Genomic DNA, 25,424 nt, shown 5'->3' with positions numbered 1-25,424 from the left:
ACCCAGGAATTCCCTCATGACCTCTGAACTTCTTGGGTGCAAAGTGAGAGTGGCAGTATCTTTGGAATGGTGAGCCCTTTGCAAGTATTCAGGGCTAGGGTAAATGCCCAGCCTCATCACTCGGGAGTTACCAGTGTTTGGTTTGCGTCATAGTTTTAATTGCATTCTGTACCTGGTCTGCAGTAGATATTTTTTCAGAGCTGGGTTGTGCTGTTGCATCCCCCCCCCCCCCCCCCGTTGTACTAAATGATTTTGCAGCTGAATGTTTAGGTGGGTATTAAAATAGGTGAAATATACAATGCACACATTGCTGCCTTCAAACAAGAAACAACCACACATCCCTGGGTTGTTCCCCAGCTCTTTTCCTGCTTAACTCAGCCTGTTACAATGCCTGCCTATTTTTCTACCAACTACTCTGTCCCCCTTCTAAATAAATTTAGTTGTAACTGAAGCCAGATCGGCACATGCAATGGAATTAAGGTGGAAGAGGCTTAATTTAGTAGAATGTACAGAACCACTTCAGACTGCAAGTGTAGAATCATGAGTGCACCCATACATAAATCACTATGCAAGCAAAAAACTAACACAACGTGGGCGGTGCTAGAAACTTTCTCCCTGATGTGCATTTATATATTATTTATATTTATATTTGGGTTTCAATAGGAGGGAACATTCAACAATAGATATCCCCCACCTGCAGTCTGAATTCTTGTCAGCCACTTTTTCCATCTCATTCTACTGTCTTTCTGGATTGGGTCCAAGTCCCAATGAAACCCATGAAAGAAGTTAAATACTATTCATTTGAGCCCCGTTGTATTTAATGGAGCCTAGTCTTGTCAAACCTTTGCCTCTGTCTCTCAGCCCCCTACGTTCCAGACCCTCTTTGACTAAACACCCTTAGGCTTGCCCCCTTCCTTCTGCTTTCGTTGTGCTGTTATTCTGTCCTTAGACTCTGTATTTTTCCCTTTCAGCCATACTGGCCTTTCGTTTAAACTTAGAGTAGTTGTAATGTGTACTACAGGCATCTTCCTTTGGAGCAGCACTTGACAGAAAAGGGGTTCACACCATTTGCACACAAGTGACAGCACAACACAATTATATATTAGCAATTTTTATTATACCTTTCTTCCAAGGGACTCTGGGTGCCTGGTCTTTTTCCTACAATCCCCAATTTTATTCTCGCAGCATCCCTGTACATGCAGATGACCTTTATTCTCTGTCTGGCTTCGCCCCTGCATCCCCATAAATGCATCCTCATAAATCATGAAAATGGTAAATCTAGTACCCGCTTAACATTCCCCCCCCAGTGATACTAAAACACAACACATGCAAAAGGAAGCACTTGTGACACGCTTGTGCTACAGAATTGAACCCCATATGGGCAAATGGGGGATCTTGTAGAAATAGGTCACTGCAAGAGAGAAATACACTAACTGGCAGAAGCTTTGACGTTTGGGGGTGAGAGCTGATCCCAGGGAATTACTGCAGCCATTATGAAGTTACTTGCCCATTCCTTGAATTAGGTGGACTGACGCTATTAATAATTATTTCTTCCTCTGCTTCTTAAACTTAAAGGATCATGTATAGAAGAGGAAGCTTCTATCATCACAGTGCCTAGACGTGATGGCAGTTAAGGGGTTTGAAGGGCATATTTTTACATTGATCTCCCCAGTACAATTGTAACACATAGAAACATAAAAATATATTAAATGTTAACACTAGCATTTGTTCTTGAGATCAAATATAAATGCATCGTGGGCTAGTGATGGCTGACTTATGGGCGGTTCTTCTGGTATTTCCTTCGCTATAAATAAATCCATTGGCCTGTGGAATAGCAAGCACTAAGATTTGAGGTTATTGTACTAATTGTGACAGTATAAACTAGTATGGCGGAGTAGTGATGACGGTCTTATGAAGCAGGTTTGTGGTTATTGTCCCTATATTCCTTTTTGGTGATGGAATTTCATGTGTACATGTTGGATGATACCCATTGACTACTGTGGAATTACAGAATGCTTAACATTAACTGCTGTTCAACCATCTTATGTTGTTGTTGGGTGATTTCTCCTTAGCCAAAGACTGACCTCCCTTGCTCAGAGTGATATGTCTAGTCCTCTGTCGTCTGAAAATGCTGAGTCTTATACTGGACCAAGAAACACACCTTAGTCTCTGTGGAGAACTGCACTAGTGGGTCTTTCGTATATGGAAACTCTGCTTTTTTTATGTAATTTTTGCAACTGTTGATAGTCATAGTGTCTCCAAAGGCTGAAACAGCACAACTGTTCATTCCACTCTACATGAGCTATGGCATTTATATCAGGAGTGAAAAGAGTGGAAGAGGTGGGGGAATGGGGGGGAGGGAAAGAAAATTTTGCTTCATTTGGGAAGCAAGCATTGCTCTCTAAAAATGAGAACTGTTCAAAAAAGTTTAATTATTGTATACTTTTGTTTTTTTGCATCTGTATTGCTCATCTCATGCAATAAAAATGTTTAAATAATGTGTACTTTTATAGCCCTTTTATTGTGATCTCATAGATCATAACATCGGTTCTATTATATGGAAATCCGCAACAATATTGGAGACAACTCACATTTCTGTTAGTGAGGGCAGGACTACAGCTTAGCTGTGATTTCATTCAGACTCGGTATTTTGCAATTGTGCTCAGGACCTGCCTTGCTTCCATTAATTGAAACTGTGCTACTTAAGAACTTCAAGGTATTTTTCATCTCCTACTACTGTAAGTATAGATAGCACAATCCTACCCAAGCCCTGTTCTGTTTACTTCAGAGGGCTTCCATGGTCTTCCCACTCATACCTCTCCACGCATACATTCCTGCCAGAACTTTGGTCCTCCAGCTGTGCCATCCAAAGGTCTGTTCCCTCAAAAGACTTTCCTTTTGTCCCTTGCTGCCCTGCATGCTTGGTATTACCTCCCAGAACACCTGGAGTTTCCTGTGCCCAAACCCCTCTTCAAAATCCACCTGCCCTGTAAATCATTTGGCACAGCCCCTTGATTCCCATGCCTTGCTGTAACTCCACCTGTAGCTAAAAGTGTTCATTGCTTCCCTAATTACCGCTCCTCCCCTCCCGGCCCTCACTCTGTTTCCTGACTCAAATTTAAGAAGGTAGCCTCCTCAGGGCAGTGAACTGACCTTTTGCAGTCTGTAAAGTGTTATGGCACACTGATAGTACTACTATATAGATCAATTAATAGCAATTGCAAGGAGAGCGAATTTTGTTCCATAAAATGGACCAACTTCTTAGAGAAAGTACAGTGGTACCTTGGTTTACAACCATAATATGTTCCGGAGGTCTGTTTGTAAACCAAAACAGGTTGTAACCCAAGGCGCGCTTTCGCCAATGGGGCCTCCCAAAAACTTTTGTTCAGAATCCCCCCCCTGCAAGGGTTGTAATCCAAAAAAAGGTTGCACACTGGGACACGCACTTCTGGGTTTGACGTGTTTGTAATCTAAAATGTATTGCAAACCTAAGTACCACTGTAGTAATGCTACACTTGAAACAAGTAGAGAGATGGCTTCTTTAAAGTACAGTGGCCCATTATTAGGATAGGCCATTGAAAAGGACAATACTGAAACCACGCATCATCTCAATTTCCTCTCCCCCCCCACCTCCCCAGGTATTTTCAACTCCATAAACTGTAATTATATATTGAGTGTGTGTGTGTATGGAATAAAATAAAATCTCAAGTGGGTGAGCACTTCAGTGTTGGGAAATGCCTTGTGGGCTAGAGGGCTGTAGATTGCTGGCATCTTTTGTTTGGGCTGAATTAACCATCATGCTGCATAACACAGTAGGGTCTCTGCCCAATTGTCTTTCTTGCTATGAGTAGTTACCTCAGTAGCCAGGTGAGGAGAGCTCCTGCCTAGAAATTTCATGCAACTCCAAGGCATAGCAGCCGTTCCATCATCACAGGAAAGGAAAGCTGAGTCTATCCTGGTCCCAGCTGGAAAACACCTCAGAATACTTAGGAGACTTGCCTGGTATGAAGATACAAGAAACTGTTCTATCACAGAGGATACCAGAAGAGGTTGGGAAAGATGGCAGAGCAGGAATGGGAAAGGCTGGCTACATTTTTGGTATCCTTTTTGTGATTGCATGCCAAGCATTTAAGTCACAACTGATTTGTCATGGTTTGTTTGTTTTTGAGGAAACCAACCCCATACCCAACCTCAGCTTTAAATTATGTGTTCAAATATAACTGCTGACTTGTGTTCAAATGTGTTCAAATATAACTGCTGACTTCCTTTGCTAAACATTTACATCTCAGCAAAGTTGGTTAGAAACAGATTCTAGAATTGTACTTTTTTTGCTTCTTGTATAGTATAATTTGCCAACTTTTTTAGTTAAGAGGAAGTGTCTGTCATCATAACTTCTGAACTACAGACACTTAGCCATTTCATTTTGCCATCACAGAAGTCAGTAGTGTGCGTATCCCCACCATCACCATCACCACCACCATCACCACCGTTCCAGTTGGAGTTTTATTTTTACCATACAACCATATATAATCTGTTTCCCAAGGCAAATGTAAACAGTTGTTGAGACTCTGAAGGTATGACTATTTCTCAGTGATAGTTCTCAGTGTTCATTGAATTATGAGTTAATTGTTTCAGTTATAAAAATAAGATACTGAGTTATGTATTAAGAAATCACCACTTCATTAGCTCTCCCCATTCCTTTATATGCAGATTCTTGGGGTGCATGACAAATATTGCAAGCAAAATACGAGGCAAACCTTATCACCCATTTTTTGTGCAATCAAGGTATTGTAGCGGTTTGGGTCATTGTTATTCTGCCCATTATGTTACTAGTTAGAAACCAGTGAATTTGGTCAATCTTAACTTAACATTTCACTTGTCACTAACGCATGCATGTTTGCGTTTTATAAATTATTGTGTTTTGTGTTGCTAAACGTTTAAAGTCCTCCTAAGGCAAGATAGCATATTGTAGCAAGGACCATCTTTGTAGTTTTCACAGCTCATCTGTGTATATCTGTAACCTTTGAAGGGCATGTTTTTCAAATAACATGAATTCTCTTCAGAAAGGAAAAATCTGGGTGATTGTGCTGGAAATACCAGGAACATGTGTAGAACAGTCTGTATAGCACCTTTGTGCATTCATGTAAGTGCCCTGAGCAGCACTGGGCTTTGTGTGCATGGTGTTGCTCACAGCACACAAGTACATCAACAACAAAACATTAATTTCCAGTAGTACGCTTAAATTCAATGCTATTGTGAACATTACCAGAAAATAGAAAAGAAAAAGAAGTCACTCTTATCTTTTCCTGCTTCTATCTTCTCCTGCTTCTGCCATCCTGTAGGAAATAAGAATTGTGAGTGTATGTGAGCCCAGGTAATGTATGGAATGCATGAGTCTTGCTAGTGCATTCCCCATATGTGTTCCAGGCGCATTGCCATGAGAAATAAACCAGAAAGTCAATATAATTCAAATAATGGAATGTTGTTACCCACCATATGTACACAGTACAACCACAGCACACATGCATTTTACTTGTGTGAGTTCAGTCATATGTGCTTGGCTATGGTGGTGGTGGCCTTCCCGGCGATGGTTGCAGCAGAGGAGATAAACAAGCAGGGAAGCAACCAAGGCAAGCAGACAGAAGAAGAAGAAAGCTGCAGGAGAGAGAAGAGAGGCGCAGAGAGTTGCAGACAGAAGAAAAAAGCTGGAATGGAGCCACAGCTCCTGTCTCCCCTCTGCATTTAGACCTCTTAGGAATTGGATACCATGACCATGTCCCCATATAAACTTGGTTTGTTTATTATTTATTTTATAATATTCATACACTGATTGCAACCCCCCCCCTCCAAGTGGTTTACAAAAAGGTTGCAATCCCTCCCCCGGCCCCGGGCAGTAAGAATATGTATGTGCTGTCCGTTTCTAAGACTTTGGTCTTTAAACTTTTTAATTTTTAGTGTTCTTTGCGGTGGTGTCCCTCTGCTGATTGAAGACACAAGGATACAGTGGAGGCTTCTGTCAACAGAATGGGAAGGGAGATTATACTTGCTGATGCCCCCCACTAAAAAAATTGCTCCAGAGGCTTTTGTGGGGGATGGGGGAGCTTTGAAACAGCATGGGCAGTGGCATGGGAGAGGGGGAATCAAAGGAAATGGTTTACCGCTCTGTTCTTCTGATGGAAACCTTCACTGGACAAAAGCACTTCCTGTCAGTGGAAGGACACAATTGGACAGAGTTTCATTCACTGTATGATTACAGTGGTACCTCGGGTTACATATGCTTCAGGTTAAAGACTTCGCTAACCCAAAAATAGTATCTCGGGTTAAGAACTTTGCTTCAGGATGAGAACAGAAATCGTGCTCCGGTGGTGCGGCGGCGGCAGGAGGCCCCATTAGCTAAAGTGGTGCTTCAGGTTAAGAACAGTTTCAGGTTAAGAACGGACCTCTGGAATGAAGTAAGTACTTAACCCAAGGTACCACTGTACAGTCATACCCTGGTTTACAGACGCCTCAGGTTGTGCATTTTCGGGTTGAGCACCGCACCAAACCCGGAAGTACCGGAACTGGTTACTTCCGGGTTTCAGCGCTTGCGCATGTGCAAAAATGCTAAAACGTGCTTTGCGTATGCACAGAAGCGCCGAATCACAACCCACGCATGCACAGATGCGGCGCTGCAGGTTGTGAACGTGCTTCCTGCGCAGATCACGTTCGCAACCCAAGCATCCACTTTAGTTCCTTTTGCAAATTAAGCAGTCAAACAGGAGACCAAGATTCAGTGCTATATGCAAAGTTATTGAGGGCAGACGTACAACTTCATTCTACCCAGAACTTCCATTTGGTTTTTAATTCCATCTTCCGTACCCCATTTAACTGAATGTCTAAAGACAAGTCCACTTGAGTGTACTGCCCCATCTCATGCCAGTGTTGCCATTATAGAGCTGCCAGTTGGTAAATATAGTTGCTAATGAACTTGCTCAACAAGTTGGTTTTAGAGTATTTTACCCCTCGGTAAGAGAGAGAGAGAGCGCAAAGGCTGAAAAATTGACGTTTTTAAATGTTTATAAACAGGCTCTTGTTGAAAAAGGAGTTTTTCTCGCAACGCGGGCGTTTGAGGGTCCTGTGGTGCAAGGTTTCCTGTCCGCTCATCTTCACAAAATACGTCTGCAGAGCAGTTTTTTGCTGCCTGTGTCCCTGCAATGTGACACTTCACAAATCGACCCAAGTTTATTTCCTTTAAATGCTTTATCCGGCAAACACATCCCCCTCACTGTTGGGTGATTTTTGAATTAGCTTTAGAAAAGATTACATGGATAAACACAGCATTGTCGTCGTTAATAGAAACCTGTGCAGTGAGGTCTATGGGCTGCAAGATCGGTAACAGTGCCAATGACAGTGAAGTATGGCCTTATCGAAAGGAGAATTCATAAGAGGCTGCCCTGGGACACTCCACTACTGTCCTTCTGTGTATCCTTACAATGTTATCTGTCCTCTCAGTACGGAGTATCAAATGTCTGTCATGAGTATAGAAATTAATTTAATGTCACCTGAAGACATGCAATTAATCTTTTGGAGGTTTTCATAATACCTTTACAGAAAGAGTTGCCAGTTTGGCGGATTTGGATTTTGGGTTTTAGTCAAAGATAAGGAAAATTAATTTTTCATCAGGGTTAATACAAGCTAGAAGGGCCACAAAGGCTGAGAGAGATGGTTGGGGAATTTGTCAAGTGTTGTCACTCTGGAATAATGCTGCTTAACGCCTGATAGGTGTAATCAAGAGTTGAGATTTCTATAGAAGGGGATTAATCAATTTGCTCACTACAGAATGCTTGCTGGTGATATCGCTCATTCGCGGGGTTTTAAGAATTAAAATAAGATTTGATCTGTCAAATTGCAAGAAGCTCTGACAGTATCAATGGGGCAGTTTTTTATCAGGACATCCTCAAAGCATTTGTTATAAATAAATTTGTCTGGCTAATATTGGTGGCAAACAAACTTCATCTTCATTGTGAAACTGTCAGGGTATCCGTGATAGAGTGCACAGCATACAAAATTCTGGCACTCCTTCAAAGGTCTTATTTATTAAAGAATGCATGTTCTTTACAATAATGTGTGGTCTCTTAAGTTTCTGGAGGTAATTAGTTTAGATTTCTGCAAATAAACCATTGATCTAGAGATGGTTGGACCTCATTCTTTTATGGTCTTTCTTGTACAGTCCAGCTGGACTTTCAAGGTGTCTTCCAAGTCGCAAATGACAATAGAAAGTTAATACAGTGGTACCTTGGTTTGCATACATCTTGGTTTGCATACGTTTTGATTACAAACATGTCAAACCCGGAAGTGTGTGTCCCGGTTGCAACCTTTTTTTTTTATTCCTTTTTTTGGGGGGGGGGATTCCGAACAAAAAAATTTTGGAGGCCCCATTGGCGAAAACGTGCCTTGGGTTACAACCTGTTTTGGTTTACAAACGGACCTCCGGAACGGATTATGGTTGTAAATCAAGGTACCACTGTACCACATAAGTTCAATATTAAGCTATATGTCAGTGTGTAATACCTTTAGTTTAGGAATGTCTTATACCAATCACTGAAAACTGGCAAGGATCGTGGTGGTGGTTTTTTTTTGTAACAAATTACTTGTGATACAATACTGTTTTATATAATAATGGGATGAAAGCATATTTCTTGACTTCTCATCGTTTGCATTTTAAATCTGTAGGATCTGGTATTTTGCAGATCAACAGTTTAAGAATTGACTGTGACTAGAGTGCTTGCCCTTTTAACTGTACTGTCTCACACCTAATCCTGTTCTTGGTTTATCACTTTGAATATGAAGAATAAGAATATATTAAAGGTCATCTGAAAATACTGGTCTTAATTCAAAATGAAAGTTGGCTTTCAAGGTTTGAAGATCAGCAAATCTACCAAAATAGTGCTAATGTATCACTTGGTTATTGGCTCAGTTCTAAGGCTTGCTCTGTGGGCAGATAATTGTTGAGGATGGGAGCTATCTGGTTCTGTGCAAATGCAGCCTTGGCACTGTCGTTGCCAGAGGCTACACAAAACATGTTAATATACTGGTAAAGGCTCAAGTAAGTGAAAGGCTAAGCAAAAGTTTCAGGTCTACTTGGCAGAATTAAATGTACATAAACATAACTCTTAGAAACGCCCTGAGACCTCCGGGTATAGGGCGGTATATAAACTCAATGAATCATCATCACAATCATCATTAGAAAGGTTTGCATCCCCTCTAGGACAACACTGGTTTTAATTGAGTCCCAAAATTTGGAATGATATTTTAATCTACATGCAACGGAATTATACCCTTCTTAAGTAGTTCTTTTGGTGGATTCACCTAGCTTGGACTTGATGACAGGTGGATTTCTGTGAAGCATCTAGTGCCATGGCAAAAAAGATTTGCACACAACATAATTAGAAAATAATAGGCGTTTGGATAGTCCAACATCCTGCTTCCTTCAGTGGCAATTCAGATGCCCCTGGACATCTCAAAAGCAGGGCACACCCCCCCCCCCGCAGCTGTGTGTCCTGCAATATTTGGTGCTCAATATGCCCCTGAACCTGGCTAGTAGTCATTGATTTCCCTTAAGCATGCCTAAACTCCTTTTAAAGCCAGCAAAGCTAGTGGTCAGTGGCGTAGCGTGGGTTGTCAGCACCCGGGGCAAGGCAAGTAATTTGTGCCCCCTAACCCGTGGATTTGCACCCCCTAACCCATGGATTTGCGCCCCCTAACCCTAACCCCCAGATGTTGCGCCCGGTGCGGCCGGCCCCCCCTGCACCCCCCACGCTACACCACTGCTAGTGGTTATCACTAATCCTGTAGGAGTGAATTCTGTTAGATGTTGTTTGACTTTATTTTACCTGACCTGAATCAACAGCCATTCGGTTTTATTGGACATCTGAATTCTTCTGTTTGGAATGGAGTGGAATTCTCTAGCCATTTTCTACATCATTTGCAGCTTCATAAGCCACCATCATGTCTCACCTTTTGTAAACTAAAAAGTCGCAAAAGCTTTTAGTCTTTCCTTATAGGAAAAACACTACAGCCCACTTAATCTTAAATTGCTTTCTTTCTTTTTTAAAGCAATATTTTCTTTTCTTTTTGGGGGTGGGGGTAGAACTTATTTATGATTACATATATTTATCTTAACTTATAAATATATAACACCAATAAAATTTACATTTTGTAATATAATACATACCATAACCAACACCCTCCTATAAGAATGCAGATTTGGCCTGCAAGTCTAGTTCTGATAAGGATTTGGCCTGTGGAGCAAAAAAAAGTTCCCCATTCCTGCTGTAGATGGTAAAAATTGACCCAAGAGATAAGCTGCCCTTGTGCTGTCAGTTTTTGATACAGAAGTTGAATCAGGATCTGAAATTTCTACCCAGATTAAAACAACTCAAACTCTTTTAACAGATATCACCACTCTAGTCTATCAAATCCCCTTTTGCCACTTAGAAATAACAATATAGACTTTAGGTTCTTGAGCTCTCTCATACTGATTGACCTTTGTATGATGGTAGATATTTTATTGTTTCTCAAAAATTTATTGTTTCTCCAAAAAACCCCCACACAAAACCCCTCAGTCTGATCAGTATTTATATCAGAATGGTAGAGTTATAATACTCAGCAGATAAACCATCTGGGCTAGAAAATTTGCCATTTTTAATTAATTAGTTTTCAGCCTTCTGGTATTGTAAGTGGGGCTTCTAGGTTTTCCGCCCTGATACTCATTTGATTTTTTTTTGGTAAATATAATTTTCTGCCATAATTATTTCTCCTTTACAGAATTCACCTAACAGAGCAGCAAATTTTTTACTAACTTTCCCAAGTGAATTATGTGAACCATAAATACATGCCAACATGATTTCTTTCCTCAGCATTGTACCTTTAATCATAACTACCTTTTTAAATTTTAAATGTCCCCTTCTGCATTTGGGAACCTAAAATTGGCGAGTGTTACCCAGAGAAAGCAACTATAAGCCTAGATAGAGGAATATAGCCCAAGGAGCATGCAGTAGGCAGCCCCCACTGTCATCAAACTAATCTGGAATGTGGATGTGATTCTGTTTTACCCATGCAAGTCACAGCTTAGATCAGGGATGGCCAACTCCTAAGAGACTGCGATCTACTCACAGAATAAAACATTGGCAGTGATCTACCCCTTTTTTTGGGGGGGGGGGTTCAGGTCAAAGTTGATGAGCTTTTTTTAGGGGTAAAGGGGGAAAGTCACTCACCAAAAAAATCACCAAGGAAACAATCAGCCTCATGGCAAAAGCTCTGTCTTCCGTTCTGGAGCTCAGGCAACAATGGAGGGTGGGGCGAGGGGGTGGGGCACAAATATATTTTTAACTGAGGAAAGGGAACCAGTGATCGACCACAATCTACCAAAGCCTCCCGGGGATCTACCAGTAGATCACGATCGACCTGTTGGACATCCTTGGCTTAGATGTTCTCATATATTAGGCTTTGATTCATTTGTACATGTAGAAGAACATTTACATAGACTCTCTCCATTGTAGCTAGTAACCTGTCATCATGCTGGGGGGGCGGGGCTTTTTGCCAACTCCCCATTTCATAATTCTGTTTCCTCTCGGCATAACCCAAAATTTCGAGGAAGTTTCTGTTTTTAGCAGAATATGGTACCTGTGCAGACTAACCACACTCGGCGCTGTAGCAGCTTTGCAGAAAATGTGTGCTGCATTTTGTGGATCCTGAACCGGTGTGGTGTTGTTTCCCACAGGGTGGTGAGAACGTTGGCTTTTCTCACTCCGACCTGCCACATCACCGGCTACAGCAGCCCCTGGATCAAAGACACCAGCCTGTGCGGAAGGTCACGTTGACAAAAGGAACAATACAGCAACCACATCAGCACCAGCTGGCACAGATCCACTCACTTCCCCCGGGGCTGAAAAGCATCCCGGGGATACATCAGGCAAAGAAGGTATGGGCTCACAATTTGTATTAAAATCACCTTTGTAATTTGTTTGAAAGAATAGCCAGGAATGAATTCCCACGGTTATTCAGATGCTGAACCAGTTAAAACATGCCAGCTGCTAGAGAAGGAGTGAAGAGAGAGTTGGTGTGTCAAGTATTTGCAACTTTTTGTCTTGTCATTTTAGCGTTAAAGTAGACTTATCACCTGAAACTGTCTCAATCTGCATGGTGTTTCTAAGGAGAACTTAACATGATCTCCACCACAATGAGCACCCATCATGTTAACAGAGAGCTCACTTTCTCTGCTGTGCAAACCTATAGAACTTTGTTGCCGTTTTGTGCATCAGGGTGTTGCCCTCTTAGCATTGGACTTGTCTTGCAGACTAGCTAAGCTTTTCAAGCTCTGAATTTGGAGAGCTGACGACACCCCTGGAAATCAGAAGGCCAGGGAGGCGAATGAAAACTACTACGGCAAACCCCCATTTCCAGCTCTTAAGGGAAACGGTGGCATAACCTTTCTGGTGCTGTTGCTTCCCCCCAGAGAGGAAATCCTTGTTACATTGACATGTCTCCATATTTGCACATTTATAGCACACAGGGAGTCTGAACCGTTCGGCTGTCAGTCCAGCGAACAAGCTTGTGTGTATAAAATTTGCCAACAGCAACATGACACCTTTTAATCGGTCTCCTCTTTCATCATCTCCTTCTAAGTGAATTACTAACTTGCGCGTTACCTGTCAGATTCAGTTAGGCGAAAGCAAGTAAATAGAAAGAATGCAGCTTACTTTTGTTCTTGGCAGGTCATTACGCACGGGAGAGGCAGAGGCATGGCGGGCCAGATGGGCCGAGGACGCTTGATGCCAAATAAACAGAATCTGCGAGTGGTAGAGTGCAAACCACAGCCCTGCATTGTGTCAGTTGAAGGGCTTTCTTCATCAACCACGGATGTCCAACTGAAAAACCTGCTGATGTCGGTAGGACCTATTCAGGTAAATCACCCTGGGCTTGTGTTACTTGTGCCAGAAATCTTTCATCTTACAAAGCTCAATGTCTTTGATGGGAGGACTACGAGGAGGAGGCTTTTAGCAGTTAATTACATATATTTAAAGATGCCTCCCCCCCACACCCAGTGTGTCTGAAAGGAAAAGGCTTCTAGATAAAAGAATGATCTCAACTGTGATGCAGCAAGCACAGAGTGTCGTTCATCTCAATGCAGTGTCACACAAATGCCTTTCATGGTTGTTCCAGACCTGCTCTTGCTAAGGGTTCAGCGTACTCGCAGGAAAATGCTGTGTCCTCAAAAAGTACAGAGAAAATAGTCTTTTAAGAGGGAAAAGAGGGTGTTTAGTTAGATAACACATCTTTTGGCTGATGGTGGACTCTGCTGCTTTACTAACTCCAGTGTTTATCATGAGCAAGATTGAGCATTAACAATAAACTTTTTGGATATGACTTCTTCCCTCACACCCACATGTGGCTAGATCATAAGTGGTACTTAGGTTTTACCACTTCCCCACCACACCGAAACCAGGCGAGTCCTGTTGTTTGATTTGCAGCATATCCTCTTAAGCACGGACAGTGAAATTGCTAAAGAAAGTAGTTTCATCAGGCAGGGCTGAAGATGATCCTGCAAGGGATCTTCAAGATCAGATGCTCACCTACATGCCATGAGGGGAGCAGGAAAGAAGAGCACAAGGCTGGGTCCTGCTTTCAGTAAAGTCAGAATTCCCTTTACTGAAGAAAATGTCCCTCCACCCCCTCCATTTTATTCCCACTCTGCATCTCGCTGGTAGTCATATTGTCTCCCCGGAAAGGTATTCTTCCCAAGGTCAGATTGGGGAATGGAGAATTTGGTTGTGCCTTCCAGAGTTGCAAGTGGAATTGGGAGCAGAGCATTTAGTCAGTATTTTGGGGGGTGGGGTGTATGTTCATATTGTTTCATAGAGGAGGAGGGTTTTTCCAACCTTATGGTGTAGTGTACGAGAGCAGCAACTTCTTATTCTCCCCTTCCTTGTCTGTGGACTGAGCAAGATGTGCTAGCTGGCTACCCACGTGGCCATCCAAGGAAGCAAGGGAATTAAGGAGGAGCTGCTTTGTTGCACTCTATCATCAGATTTTTTGGGAGGGAAGAAAAACAGCACAGCCTTTTTTTTTTTTTTTTTTTTTGCTCCCACCCCCCGAAATCGGGAGGGGTGGAAAGAAATTTTCTGCATCTTCCTCAATCTCCAAACCCAGGTAGCAGCCCTGGTTGATACCAGGAGATTAGGAGTGTTCCTTACAGAATATAGTTGTATAGAAAGGGCCAGCTCTGTAGTTCTGAGGCGTTACACTTCGCATTTTGTTGCAATGGAAAATGCTTCAATTTGCAGTTGTGATCACCCACTCCTGATACCTTGTTAATGGCATTCTGCCTCAGGATTGTGAAAGCATCACCCAAATAATCTTCGTTCACCTTGTACACTCCTCAGGAAGTACATAGGGCTGATTCACACCCCGAATAGTTGCCATGGTTTGTACCTTCTTTCTCAACCCTATAGAGGTTCCTTTGCTGCCAGATGAAAAATTCTCCCAAACCTCATCAAGGTTTTTGGTAGAGGGATAATAAAATAACTTGCACTCCAGCACAGTTACAGATTCCAACAATGCATTTCAAAATACAAACAGCTTCCCCTTTAAAAAATATTTTTGAAACCCATTGGGAACATGATCAATCCATACAGCTTTTTCTTTTTGTGGTAAGCTTTGTTATGGCCTTTTGCACAACTTTGCACAATTTACATTGTGATCCTATGCATGTCTACTCAGAAACATTTTTTAGTGAATTAAATGGGACTATTCAAAGGTAAGTGTATTTAGGAGAGTAGACTTAAGGCAAAATATCGAGTTTGCCTTGTGATGGAGGAAAGTACAGGCAAAAAACCAGAATGGGGAACCTCTGGCCCTCCAGTATTGTTTGGACTCCACTCCCATCAGGCACAGCAAACATGACCATCTGTCTTGCCAAATGCAAGCTGGTTCTTTTAGAAGAGATTCAGAAGCGATACAAAACACAAGTGGGTGAGAAGATGATTTCATTCCTAAACAGCAAGCAATATATACATACCAGGCATGCTCTTCTATCTGCCACCTGGAAGTCCTCAAGAAGTGGCGAAGTGACTCCCCCAGGTAGCCTCAGTTTGCATGGCCCTGCGGCACGAACTTCCCCAAAAAAACTGCCCAAACCATGCCTCACTTTCCAATAACAATTTCCTCCCAGACTGATTAAGGCAGCTGTGTGTGGGTCTTCACCTCCTCCCAACTTATTAGGACATCAGAGAAGGTTCTCACACCTTCAAAAACTTAACAGCTGCAAGGGAGGGGGAAGGAACAGAGGCAGGAAGGGTAACCATTTCCCATACACCAGCAGTCAGTAATGATGGAAGTTATAGTCCAGCAACACCTAGGGGACCACATGTTCCCCACACCAATGAATGAGTTCACCAGTTCATAGTGTCTGCACGTTTAACACTATCAGTGCAGTGCAGTTTATAATGCAGAGTGTCTGGATAGATTTTTTCTAATCACATGGTTTTGCCCTCGGGAAATAATCTGCTACTACTCTCAGAATCCTCTGCTGTGTACTAAACTCCTTATAATGTTGAGGTAATATGACTGTTCCCCTTCTACCAGTATGAATTGGTAGGTTCTCATGGACCATCCATTTAAAGATTTCTTGAGCCTCTCCACCTTAATCCGAAAGATGAGTACTGGCATAGCAGCCTGTTGTTGCAGTGTTGTGCCGACTCAGTAAACTCCACCCCAGCCTTCCCCAACCAGATACTTTCAAGCCTTTTGAACTGCAACTCCCTCCCATCAGCCCAACTAGCACCAGCTGAGTCTGATGGGAATTGGAGCCCAAATACCTGGGAGTGATCAGGTTGGGGAAGGTTCCTCTGCTCTGAAATGTTAGTTACCTGTTGGCCATTTATACGTTCAAATGAATTCCTGGAATTCAAGGCTGACAGCTCTTTGCAGCAGCACTGCCAGGGAATATTAACAGGTTATCATCACAGTGTCATGCTTGTGAAAACCACTCCTCCATTCTTTGGAAACAGTCCCCCCCCCCATACAGTTATAAAACTTGCTTTGTAAAGGTGGCGGTCCAGTTTCATGTTAAATATTCCACCTTTTCACTCCCTAAAATAATAATATAATGCTTAATATGACATGCTACAGCAGAGAATACGCGACACCATCATAGATAGATGCGTTAATCATTGATTCTTTGTAAGTGGCTTAGTTATTTTTGCAAACTTTGTGTTGAAGTGTGTTTAAAGAGAAAGATGTTTTTAACATGACAGGTGTCCTTTAAGAATGTAATTAAAGGTGACTCCTTGTGGCTTGAGGAAGGGGAGAAAAAGTGACTGTGCCTTTTTCAGTGTGTCCCACTTGGCATTCATAGAGTGATGGCACAACCTAGTGCTCACTTAGGGTAATGTAAGGATTGTTTGTTTTAAAGCGAGCAGCTTGTAAATTAAAAATGGGTTTGGATCAAAATTGATGTACCATCACATGTTGCAGGGAACCTTAGGTTGGCATGAGAATAAGATTGCATATGAACTGATGAACAACCTTACTTTGGAGATGTCTACATTTCTTTGTATTCTGTGCAACAGCGAAGAGTCCCTGCATGTTTTACTTACACACACAAAATTCTTGTGTGTTTCTGCCTTTCCTATTTTGCCAGAGACAGATTTTAATCCTGAGTTGGTGTAGCCATGTTTTTATAGCTGCTTTCCACATCAGCTATATGTTAGACTCTTAACCTCTGTTCCTAACTATTCCCATTCCAGTTGGTTGTTAAAGAACTTTGTAACTAAAAACTAGTACAGTGGTACATTGGGTTAAGTACTTAATTTGTTCCGGAGGTCCGTTCTTAAGCTGAAACTGTCCTTAACCTGAAGCACCACTTTAGCTAATGGAGCCTCCTGCTGCTGCCACGCCGTTGGAACCCTGATTTCTGTTCTTATCCTGAAGCAAAGTTCTTAACCTGAAGCACTATTTCTGGGTTAGCGGAGTGTGTAACCTGAAGCATATGTAACCTGAAGCGTATGTAACCCGAGGTATCACAGTACTTGACTTTTCTTTTTACCCTACTCCCTCCAAATCTTTTCCTTTTGTGTAGCGGCTTATAGATTCTAAACTCGACGGTGGGGAGTATCATATCCGCCCTGAAAGCCTTTTCTTGGTGCAAGTGCTTAGTAAAAATGCTTCAGATAAATAAGTCTATTGCAGGAATTAAGATGGGCCAGAAGTTTGGGGTGGTGAATTCTGGCGATCGCGAGTGTCTTGTCATCTCCTGCATTTTATCCTTTGGTTTCCAGAATGCATTGAGCTAGGAATAAACTGGTTGCAGTTGAGAGTGCAATCCACAAATAACCCAGCTGGTCCTGTCCAACTGAAATATACAAAAAGTGCTTCTGACTACATGCAGAGTGTAGCCCAACACCTCCTACCCAAGTGAAAAAGGGGCTACACAACAAGTGGCCTCGCATCCCTACAAACCTGAGTCTTTACACCTTACTTTTTAGAAATGGAAAAATGGTTCCTAGCTCCCTTGCAGGTTGCCTGGAACCAACTTAAAACACAGATTGCCTCATCTCCATCACCCCCCCCTCCCAGCACTGGTTGTTTGTTAATTAAATAAATTTGCATACCACCCTTCATCTGCAGATCTCTGGGTGGTTCACAGTATAAAAATACAAGATAAAAACACAATTCCCATGTATTGGTGGACTCTATTTTTGCCCCACTACTACACAAGGTTTGTGCTCAGTCCAGCAGGAATATTCAGTACCTGGACAAAAGACCAGTATGTCACAGTCTGGTTCACAGGCAGTAGAATTCCCAGCTGAGGACAAGATGGCGGGGTGGGAGCAGGAAGGAGAGGCCAGAAGCCGGGAGTCAAGAAGCCAAGGGTCCGAGGGTCAGGAATCAAGGAGTCACGAAGTCAAGGGTCCATGGATCAAGAAGCAAGGAGCCAAACGCAGCAAGGCAGGAAACGTGTTGCTATGGCAAAAAAGCCAAAGGGAAATGCTGACCTTAGATCCCTTCCTGGCTCTTGCCACCAGGTGCTGTGAGTTACCAATTGGCCTCACCTGTGCGGCCGCACCTTGCCTCTTCAGAACAAACTTAGGAAGGCCCCAGTCCTGCAAAGTCCTACTGGTCACAGGGCCTGGCTCCTGCACGCACTCCTGACACAGTAAGCAAAATCCAAACTTCCACAGAAGTCCATTTCAGCCCTTACAAGAACTCTCCCTCTGCCTTTCTTTGAAATCAGCTCCTGAATATGATAGAAAGAATGACTGGGGGGTAATTTGGTGTGTGGAACTTTTGTTTTGTATTATTGGACAGAAGCTGGGGGTGGGGGTGGGGGAAGCGATTGCTTGTTCTTGGCCCTCAGCAGAAGACCAGGACAGAGTGGGGCTTTTAAGGTTTAAAGATTGGATTATTAAGAATATAAGGCTCTAGGAACGTGCACGAATAAGCTAATACAATGGAACCAAGAGGGGGACTGGAGGGAAGTCAATCAAGTTAAGATTTGTGATCTGAATTGCTATGATTGGTTTGTTTTGTTTTATACTGTTTTTATATTGTTGTGGTTTTTTAAAATTTTGCTTTTTGAAAATTAAATAGTTGTTGTTTTTTTAAAAAAGGACAGAGTGGGGCTTTGGAAGAATGGTAGATCTACCAAGGTGGAAAGCGACAGCAGAGGTGGGCAGGACTAACAGGCAGAGGAGAGAATGTGGCCTCCAATTTCCTTGGCTTAACAGAGGGCGTCTCTTTCCCCAGATATCCACTCCAGCCTTTTCTGGATGCCTAGTATAGTTGCTGGAGTGCAGCCCTCCACTAGACATGCTGCCAACAACCAACCTTCTTCCAGTGTGGCTGGTGCAGGGGAAACCATAGAAACCATGGGTGTTGCCTGCTTTGAGACTCAAGCCAGCTCCTATCTGCACTGCTCTGCCCTTCCATTGTGTCACACTACAGCAGGATATTCTTCATTATTCTGTGGACATGAGGAGGGAAGACTTTACAATGCAGAAATTTCTGGATCCGTGCACAGGCCGGTTGCTGGATCCTTCTCAGTCAGGGTCAGGCAATCCTGTATCAGGAGGGGTTATAAATCGGTGGTAGAACACATGCTTTCCATGAAAAGCTTGCAAGTTCAACGAACAGGGAGAGTGAAGAGGTGAATACCATTGGTCTTAAGGCTGACCAGTGAAACTCCACGCTGCACCCGTACCAGCGATACCGGACACTTTCATTTGTGCCACCTGCAGTAAAACATGTCTCTCCTATATTGGTCTCTACAGCCACAGCAGGCACTGTAACTCTCCAGCTATTTGATTTTATGCCTAAAGTCTCCTGAGGCAGACGGTTGCCAACAGAATAGGGCTGACCAGCTCCATGCCCATGATGACCCCAAGCAGCTGAAAGCCAAAGTTGGCTGGCCGTGCTAGTGTGTGAACGAATGTTTGAAACTGGCTTTATAGATGGAGGTTTCTGCTAAAAAGATGTACACAAATACTTCATTTGCAATTCATGGGTAGTTGAAACCTACACCAGTGACTCTTGTGGAGTCATTTTGAAACACAGTGCTATATATACAAAATACATCTCTGTTTTCTATGGAATGCTAGAAGAACAACTATTTTGGTTAGTGCTTGAAGGTTAAAATGATGCTTCTATTACAGTATTCCACAACAAGAACTAACTTAGTTGGTCTTTAAGGTGCTACTGGAAGGATTTTTTTTATTTTGAGTATTCCACAAGTGGAATTTGAACAGTCTATAATAATGTAACCAAGCTATGCAGACTTAACTCCATTTTATGTGTTTTCCTAGCACCTGTATTTGGAAGCCCCAAAGCAGACGCTGGTCCAGTAAGTTATTAGCTAATAGTTGGATCAAGTTACTTAGTATAAGAACTTTATCTTAACTTCTTCTTCATGCAAAACGAAGCATTTTACTCAAAATATTAATAATTTTCCTGTTTGAATTTGCCAGACTTATGACCACAGGAACTCACAGCAGAGTCTCCTGGGAAATAAAGTAATAAATGATTGTTAAAAAGAAATTGATATGGTATACTCTTCCTTTAAATCAAAAGGAGACTTGAATTAAAATAAAGAAAATAAACATTGTTTGTGCAAGTCCCACTGTGTAAAACAAAGCTCAAAACACATAAAGAGAACACAGTCCTTTAGGAAAGAGAATGTTCCTTCAGGCAGCAAGAGGTAAATGAGAGAGAATCTGTGCAAGGAATCAAATGTTCACTTAACAATGAATGAGCTTTAAAAAAAATCTGAAAGATTAATATATTTCCTGTCAGAAGTGCTTAGCACTAAACACTTCAGCCTGTGACTTGGAAACCATTCTAAGTCTTGTTAGCTAATGTCATTGAGAAACTTGGCAAAGTTACCGTATTTTTCGCTCTATAACACGCACCCAACCATGACACGCACGTAGTTTTTAGAGGAGGAAAATCCGTAGGCATGCCACCCGTAGGCATTTCCTCCATAACACGCACAGACATTTCCCCTTACTTTCTAGGAGGAAAAAAGTGAGTGTTATGGGAAAAATACGGTAATTAAAAATAATTAACACAATGGGCAGTATGGTGCAAGGGTCATGAGTTGGAACAGGCAGGAAGCCCAAAGTGAAAATTTACTGGCCGCTCCCCTTAAAGTGTTTGGATACCATCGTTGAACAAAACAGATCCAGACTTGAGTGGGATGGCCAGCTTACACACTTGGCTCTCCATGCCCTCCAGCAGCCCCAAGGCTAGGACTTACCTTTCCCTCTCCTGAGACCCCAGGCGCTCAAAACATGGAAGTATGTGTCACTGTACACTCAGCTTGGCTCTCTGATTTTGGGGTGGTTTTGTGCAAAGCGGTTTTGCGCAAAGTGGCCCTGGGTTGACTATGAATTAATGCAGTTTGTTGGAGGAGAGCTCCAGTGGCCAGATAGGTTTGACCACTGCATTTGGCCTGCCCCAATCGGAGGTTCTTCACCCCTGGTTTAGTCCATATCACCAGCTCTGTCTGCACAGAGAGTTTTATATAGAATGTTGACTTGAAAAATGGCGCAACAGCTAAACACAGCTTCTTCTTTTCTCCCTCAATTGGCTGTCACAGGAGGCTGGAGGCTAAAGCACTGGGAGGATGTCCTGCGGTAGTTGAGAGAGAGACACCTAACTTGGTTGTGAGAATCAGTTATTAGCAGCAGGGCCGAAGAAGTTTCAGGAGAGGGAGAGCACCAGTTGACACAGGAGGAATTGCTGCATGTCGCTGACGGGGAAATGACCTCCTATGGTTACTTGTCCCTCCTGTTGACTTATGTGGACCTTTAAGCATGCCATTCTCTTCAGGGAGAAGAAGGAATTCTCCACCATAAGTGGCTGTTCTGTGGGAGACAAAATCCCAACCTAGATACTTTGACTTTTGTTTTTGTAAGCATGTTTTTTAACTCAGTGCACAGTGGTGAACATTGACTTTACAAAGAATTTCATTCACCTAGTTATATGTTGGCAGTGGGGAAATGACCTGGCAGACTGAATAGTGTTCCTGCTGTTAAAAATGGGGCACATACCCGAAAAAGGTAGGGGGATGAAAGATTGCAGACTTGAGGAAACATTTTTTTGCCCCCCACAATCTGTTTTCCACAAGTTCTTGCTGAGATTTCCTGCCCAGCTTAAGTCATGATGCTGAACCCCACAACTTTGTTTACTCGGGTTCCTGTTGTAAAAATTTAAGATTAAACAGTGCTTGCTATAAAAGTGCCATGATTGGGAGGTGTTCATTTAAATAAGAATAAGAAGAAGCTTTGTTGCAGTGTTCAAGCTGCAGACTATTTTTTGTTACATAAAGGAACACAAGGACCATCAATACATTTTATAAGGATGTTAAGAGAACCCCTCTACCAGAGTTGCTAAGCTAAAGTGGGTGTCTAAGAGTTGTTGTTTTTTTTTAAAGTAGGTTTCGGTTTGTTTTGTGTTCATTAAACTTCCTGTGAGGTTTCATGGCAAGCTTCAGAAGCCTTATTCAGATATAAAGTTGGCCTTTGTTAAATTTATTACTTAAGAGCTTTAAAAAAATCCTAATAAGATGAAAGGCATTTTTCTTTTATCTATGGAGACCAATGGATACTGCTGGTATTTGTGTTTAATTTTTTAATTTTTCTTATGATATGTATTTAGGTCACAGATTACATGTTCTTTTCACACACTCATTCTTGATAGTGATTTCCATGTTTTGGATTCCCATGAAAATGTGTGATCATTTCTTTATGAATGGGTTCATAAAGAAACTTGTATTCATTCCAGAAGTGTTCAGGTAGAAATGAGTGTTGGTTGTGTAAAAAAACAAAAAACCCACCTTGTCTCTCAGGACCAATTTACAGGTTACTTGCAGTGGGGAAAATAAACATTTCTGTATCGTGTTAAGAGTTAAAACAAGCACTCCGTAGCCAGCATCAGGAAGAGCTGTTAGAACCACTTGGGAGGAGCTTTAGAAGTTGATATAATTGCAGTGTGAACTGAAATATCTTTACATGTCATTCACCTTCTGGAACATCAGTTCATCCTGTAGGAATTTTGCCCATTGGGAGCAGACATTTCAGATAATGGTGTTGCAAAATGAACAACTAATTGACCGGTTTCTTTTCACTCCATAACGCTGTCACTTGCTCTCTGAACTCAGCAGAAATGCATATTTAGAGAGAATGGATGTGTTTTGACATAACACTAAACTATGGTTTGTTGCCACATGAACGGTTCTCATGCCATCCCTTCTCCTTCTGCAAGGCGGCTGTGAGGAGATTGGAAGCATTGCCTTCCATTTTCCAGTACCTGCAGTTTATTGTTATGTTCAGAACAGAACTGTGGTTTGTTTAATAATAATAATAATAATAATTTATTATTTGTACCCCGCCCATCTGGCTGGGTTTCCCCAGCCACTCTGGGCGGCTTCCACAGAAACCAAAAAACACTAAAATATCATACATTAAAAGCTTCCCTGAATAGGGCCGCCTTAAGATGTCTTCTGAATGTCAGGTAGTTGTCCATCACCTTGACATCCAATGGGAGGGCATTCCACAGGGTGGGCGCCACCACCGAAAAGGCCCTCTGCCTGGTTCCCTGTAGCTTCGCTTCTCGTAATGAGGGAACCGCCAGAAGGCCCTCGGCGCTGGACCTCAGTGTCCGGGCAGAACAATGGGGGTGGAGACGCTCCTTCAGGTATACTGGGCCGAAGCCGTTTAGGGCTTTAAAGGTCAACACCAGCACTTTGAATTGTGCTCGGAAACGTACTGGGAGCCAATGTAGGTCTTTCAAGACCGGTGTTATGTGGTCTCGGCGGCCGCCCCCAGTCACCAGTCTAGCTGCCGCATTCTGGATTAGCTGTAGTTTCCGAGTCACCTTCAAAGGTAGCCCCACGTAGAGCGCATTGCAGTAGTCCAAGCGGGAGATAACTAGAGCATGCACCACTCTGGCCAGACAGTCCGCGGGCAGGTAGGGTCTCAGCCTGCGTACCAGGTGGAGTTGGTAGACAGCTGCCCTGGATACAGAATTGACCTGCGCCTCCATGGACAGCTGTGAGTCCAAAATGACTCCCAGGCTACGCACCTGGTCCTTCAGGGGCACAGTTACCCTATTCAGGACCAGGGAGTCCTCCACACCAGCCCGCCCCCTGTCCCCCAAAAACAGTACTTCTGTCTTGTCAGGATTCAACTTCAATCCATTAGCCGCCATCCATCCTCCAACCGCCTCCAGGCACTCACACAGGACCTTCACCGCCTTCACTGGTTCTGATTTGAAAGAAAGGTAGAGCTGGGTATCATCTGCATATTGATGGACACCCAGTCCAAACCCCCTGATGATCTCTCCCAGCGGCTTCATATAGATGTTAAAAAGCATGGGGGAGAGGACGGAACCCTGAGGCACCCCACAAGTGAGGGCCCAAGGGTCTGAACACTCATCCCCCACCACCACTTTCTGAACACGGCCCAGGAGGAAGGAGCGAAACCACTGTATAACAGTGCCCCCAGCTCCCAACCCCTCTAGACGGTCCAGAAGGATGTTATGGTCGATTGTATCAAAGGCCGCTGAGAGATCCAGCAGAACCAGGAAACAACTCTCACCTTTGTCCCTAGCTCGCCGGAGATCATCAACCAGTGCGACCAAGGCAGTTTCAGTCCCATGATGAGGCCTGAACCCTGATTGGAAGGGATCCAAATGGTCCGCATCCTCCAGGCGTGCCTGGAGTTGTTCAGCAACCACACGCTCAATCACCTTGCCCAAGAATGGAAGATTTGAGACTGGGCGATAGTTGGCCATACTGGCCGGGTCTAAAGATGGTTTTTTAAGAAGCGGTTTAATGACCGCCTCTTTCAGCGGATCTGGGAATGTTCCCTCACAGAGGGAAGCATTCACCACCCCACAGAGCCCATCGCCCAGCCCTTCCCGGCTTGCTTTTATTAGCCAGGATGGGCAAGGATCAAGGAGACAGGTGGTTGGTTTCACGCGTCCAAGCAGCCTGTCCACATCCTCGGGGGTAACGGATTGAAATTGATTCCATGCAACTTGACCAGACAGGGCTCTAGCACTCTCCCGCCCCGGCCCTGCTCCCACAGTGGTGTCTAGCTCCTTCCGAATATGAGTGATTTTATCTGCAAAAAACTTTGCAAAATCGGTGCAGGAGATCTTGGGGTCTTTACAAGGCCCCGGTGGTAAAGGTGGTTCCGTTAAATTGCGGACCACCTGAAAGAGTCTCCTGCTACTATTTTCTGCAGATGCAATAGAGGCGGTGAAGAAAGTCTTCTTCGCCGTCGCTATCGCCACTTGGTAGGCTCGACGTTGAGCTCTAACCTGTGTCCGGTCAGATTCGGAGTGAGTTTTCTGCCACCGACGCTCTAGCCGTCTCAGCGATTGTTTCATCGCCCTCAGCTCCGAAGAAAACCACGGGGCTGTCCGGGCTCCATGCAATCGGAGAGGGCGCTTCGGAGCCAGACAGTCGATAGCCCTGGTTAACTCCGCATTCCAGCGGGCCACCAGGGAATCTACTGAAAGGCCATCAACATGGGATAAAGCATCCCCTACCACTCTCTGGAAACCATTTGGATCCATTAAGTGGCGGGGGCGGACCATCCGAATTGGTCCCACCTCCCTGCAGAGGGGAAGGGTCGCGGAGAAGTCCAGTTGCACCAGGAAGTGATCTGACCATGGCACTTCTTTGGTTTCACTTTTACTTAGTGTCAGATCACCCACGTCACTAGAGGTGAATACCAGGTCTAAGGCATGTCCATGACTATGAGTTGGGCCCAACTTATTCAGGGACAGCCCCATGGAGGCCATGCTTTCCACGAAGTCCCGAGCGGCCCCTTGTAAGGTCGTGTCGGCGTGGATGTTAAAATCCCCTAGGACAACCAAAC

At 43.4% G+C, this 25,424-nt stretch overlaps 1 protein-coding gene across 4 annotated transcripts in view; it reads left to right on the top strand.

Annotated features, from left to right (window-relative positions):
* RBM33 (RNA binding motif protein 33) overlaps nucleotides 1–25,424 on the top strand; it is a 97,151-nt gene that overhangs the window by 58,184 nt on the left and 13,543 nt on the right. Inside the window, exons 16-19 of one of the 4 annotated variants that reach the window (XM_082192186.1) lie at nucleotides 11,762–11,962; nucleotides 12,756–12,944; nucleotides 19,842–19,879; nucleotides 21,134–21,961. In XM_082192186.1, the coding sequence (XP_082048312.1) occupies nucleotides 11,762–11,962; nucleotides 12,756–12,944; nucleotides 19,842–19,879; nucleotides 21,134–21,218 (513 nt within the window). In that variant the 3' untranslated portion in view covers nucleotides 21,219–21,961. Of the gene's footprint in view, nucleotides 1–2,072; nucleotides 2,499–11,761; nucleotides 11,963–12,755; nucleotides 13,110–19,841; nucleotides 19,880–21,133; nucleotides 21,962–25,424 lie in introns of those variants that run through there. The other 3 variants (XM_082192185.1, XM_082192184.1, XM_082192187.1) reach the window with 3 other exon arrangements.

Source organism: Podarcis vaucheri (genome assembly GCF_965113315.1).
Source record: "Podarcis vaucheri genome assembly, chromosome: 12".
Taxonomy (NCBI): Eukaryota; Metazoa; Chordata; class Lepidosauria; order Squamata; family Lacertidae; genus Podarcis; species Podarcis vaucheri.
Note: the sequence above shows the minus strand (reverse complement) of the source record. Positions and strands in the feature narration are given on the sequence as shown.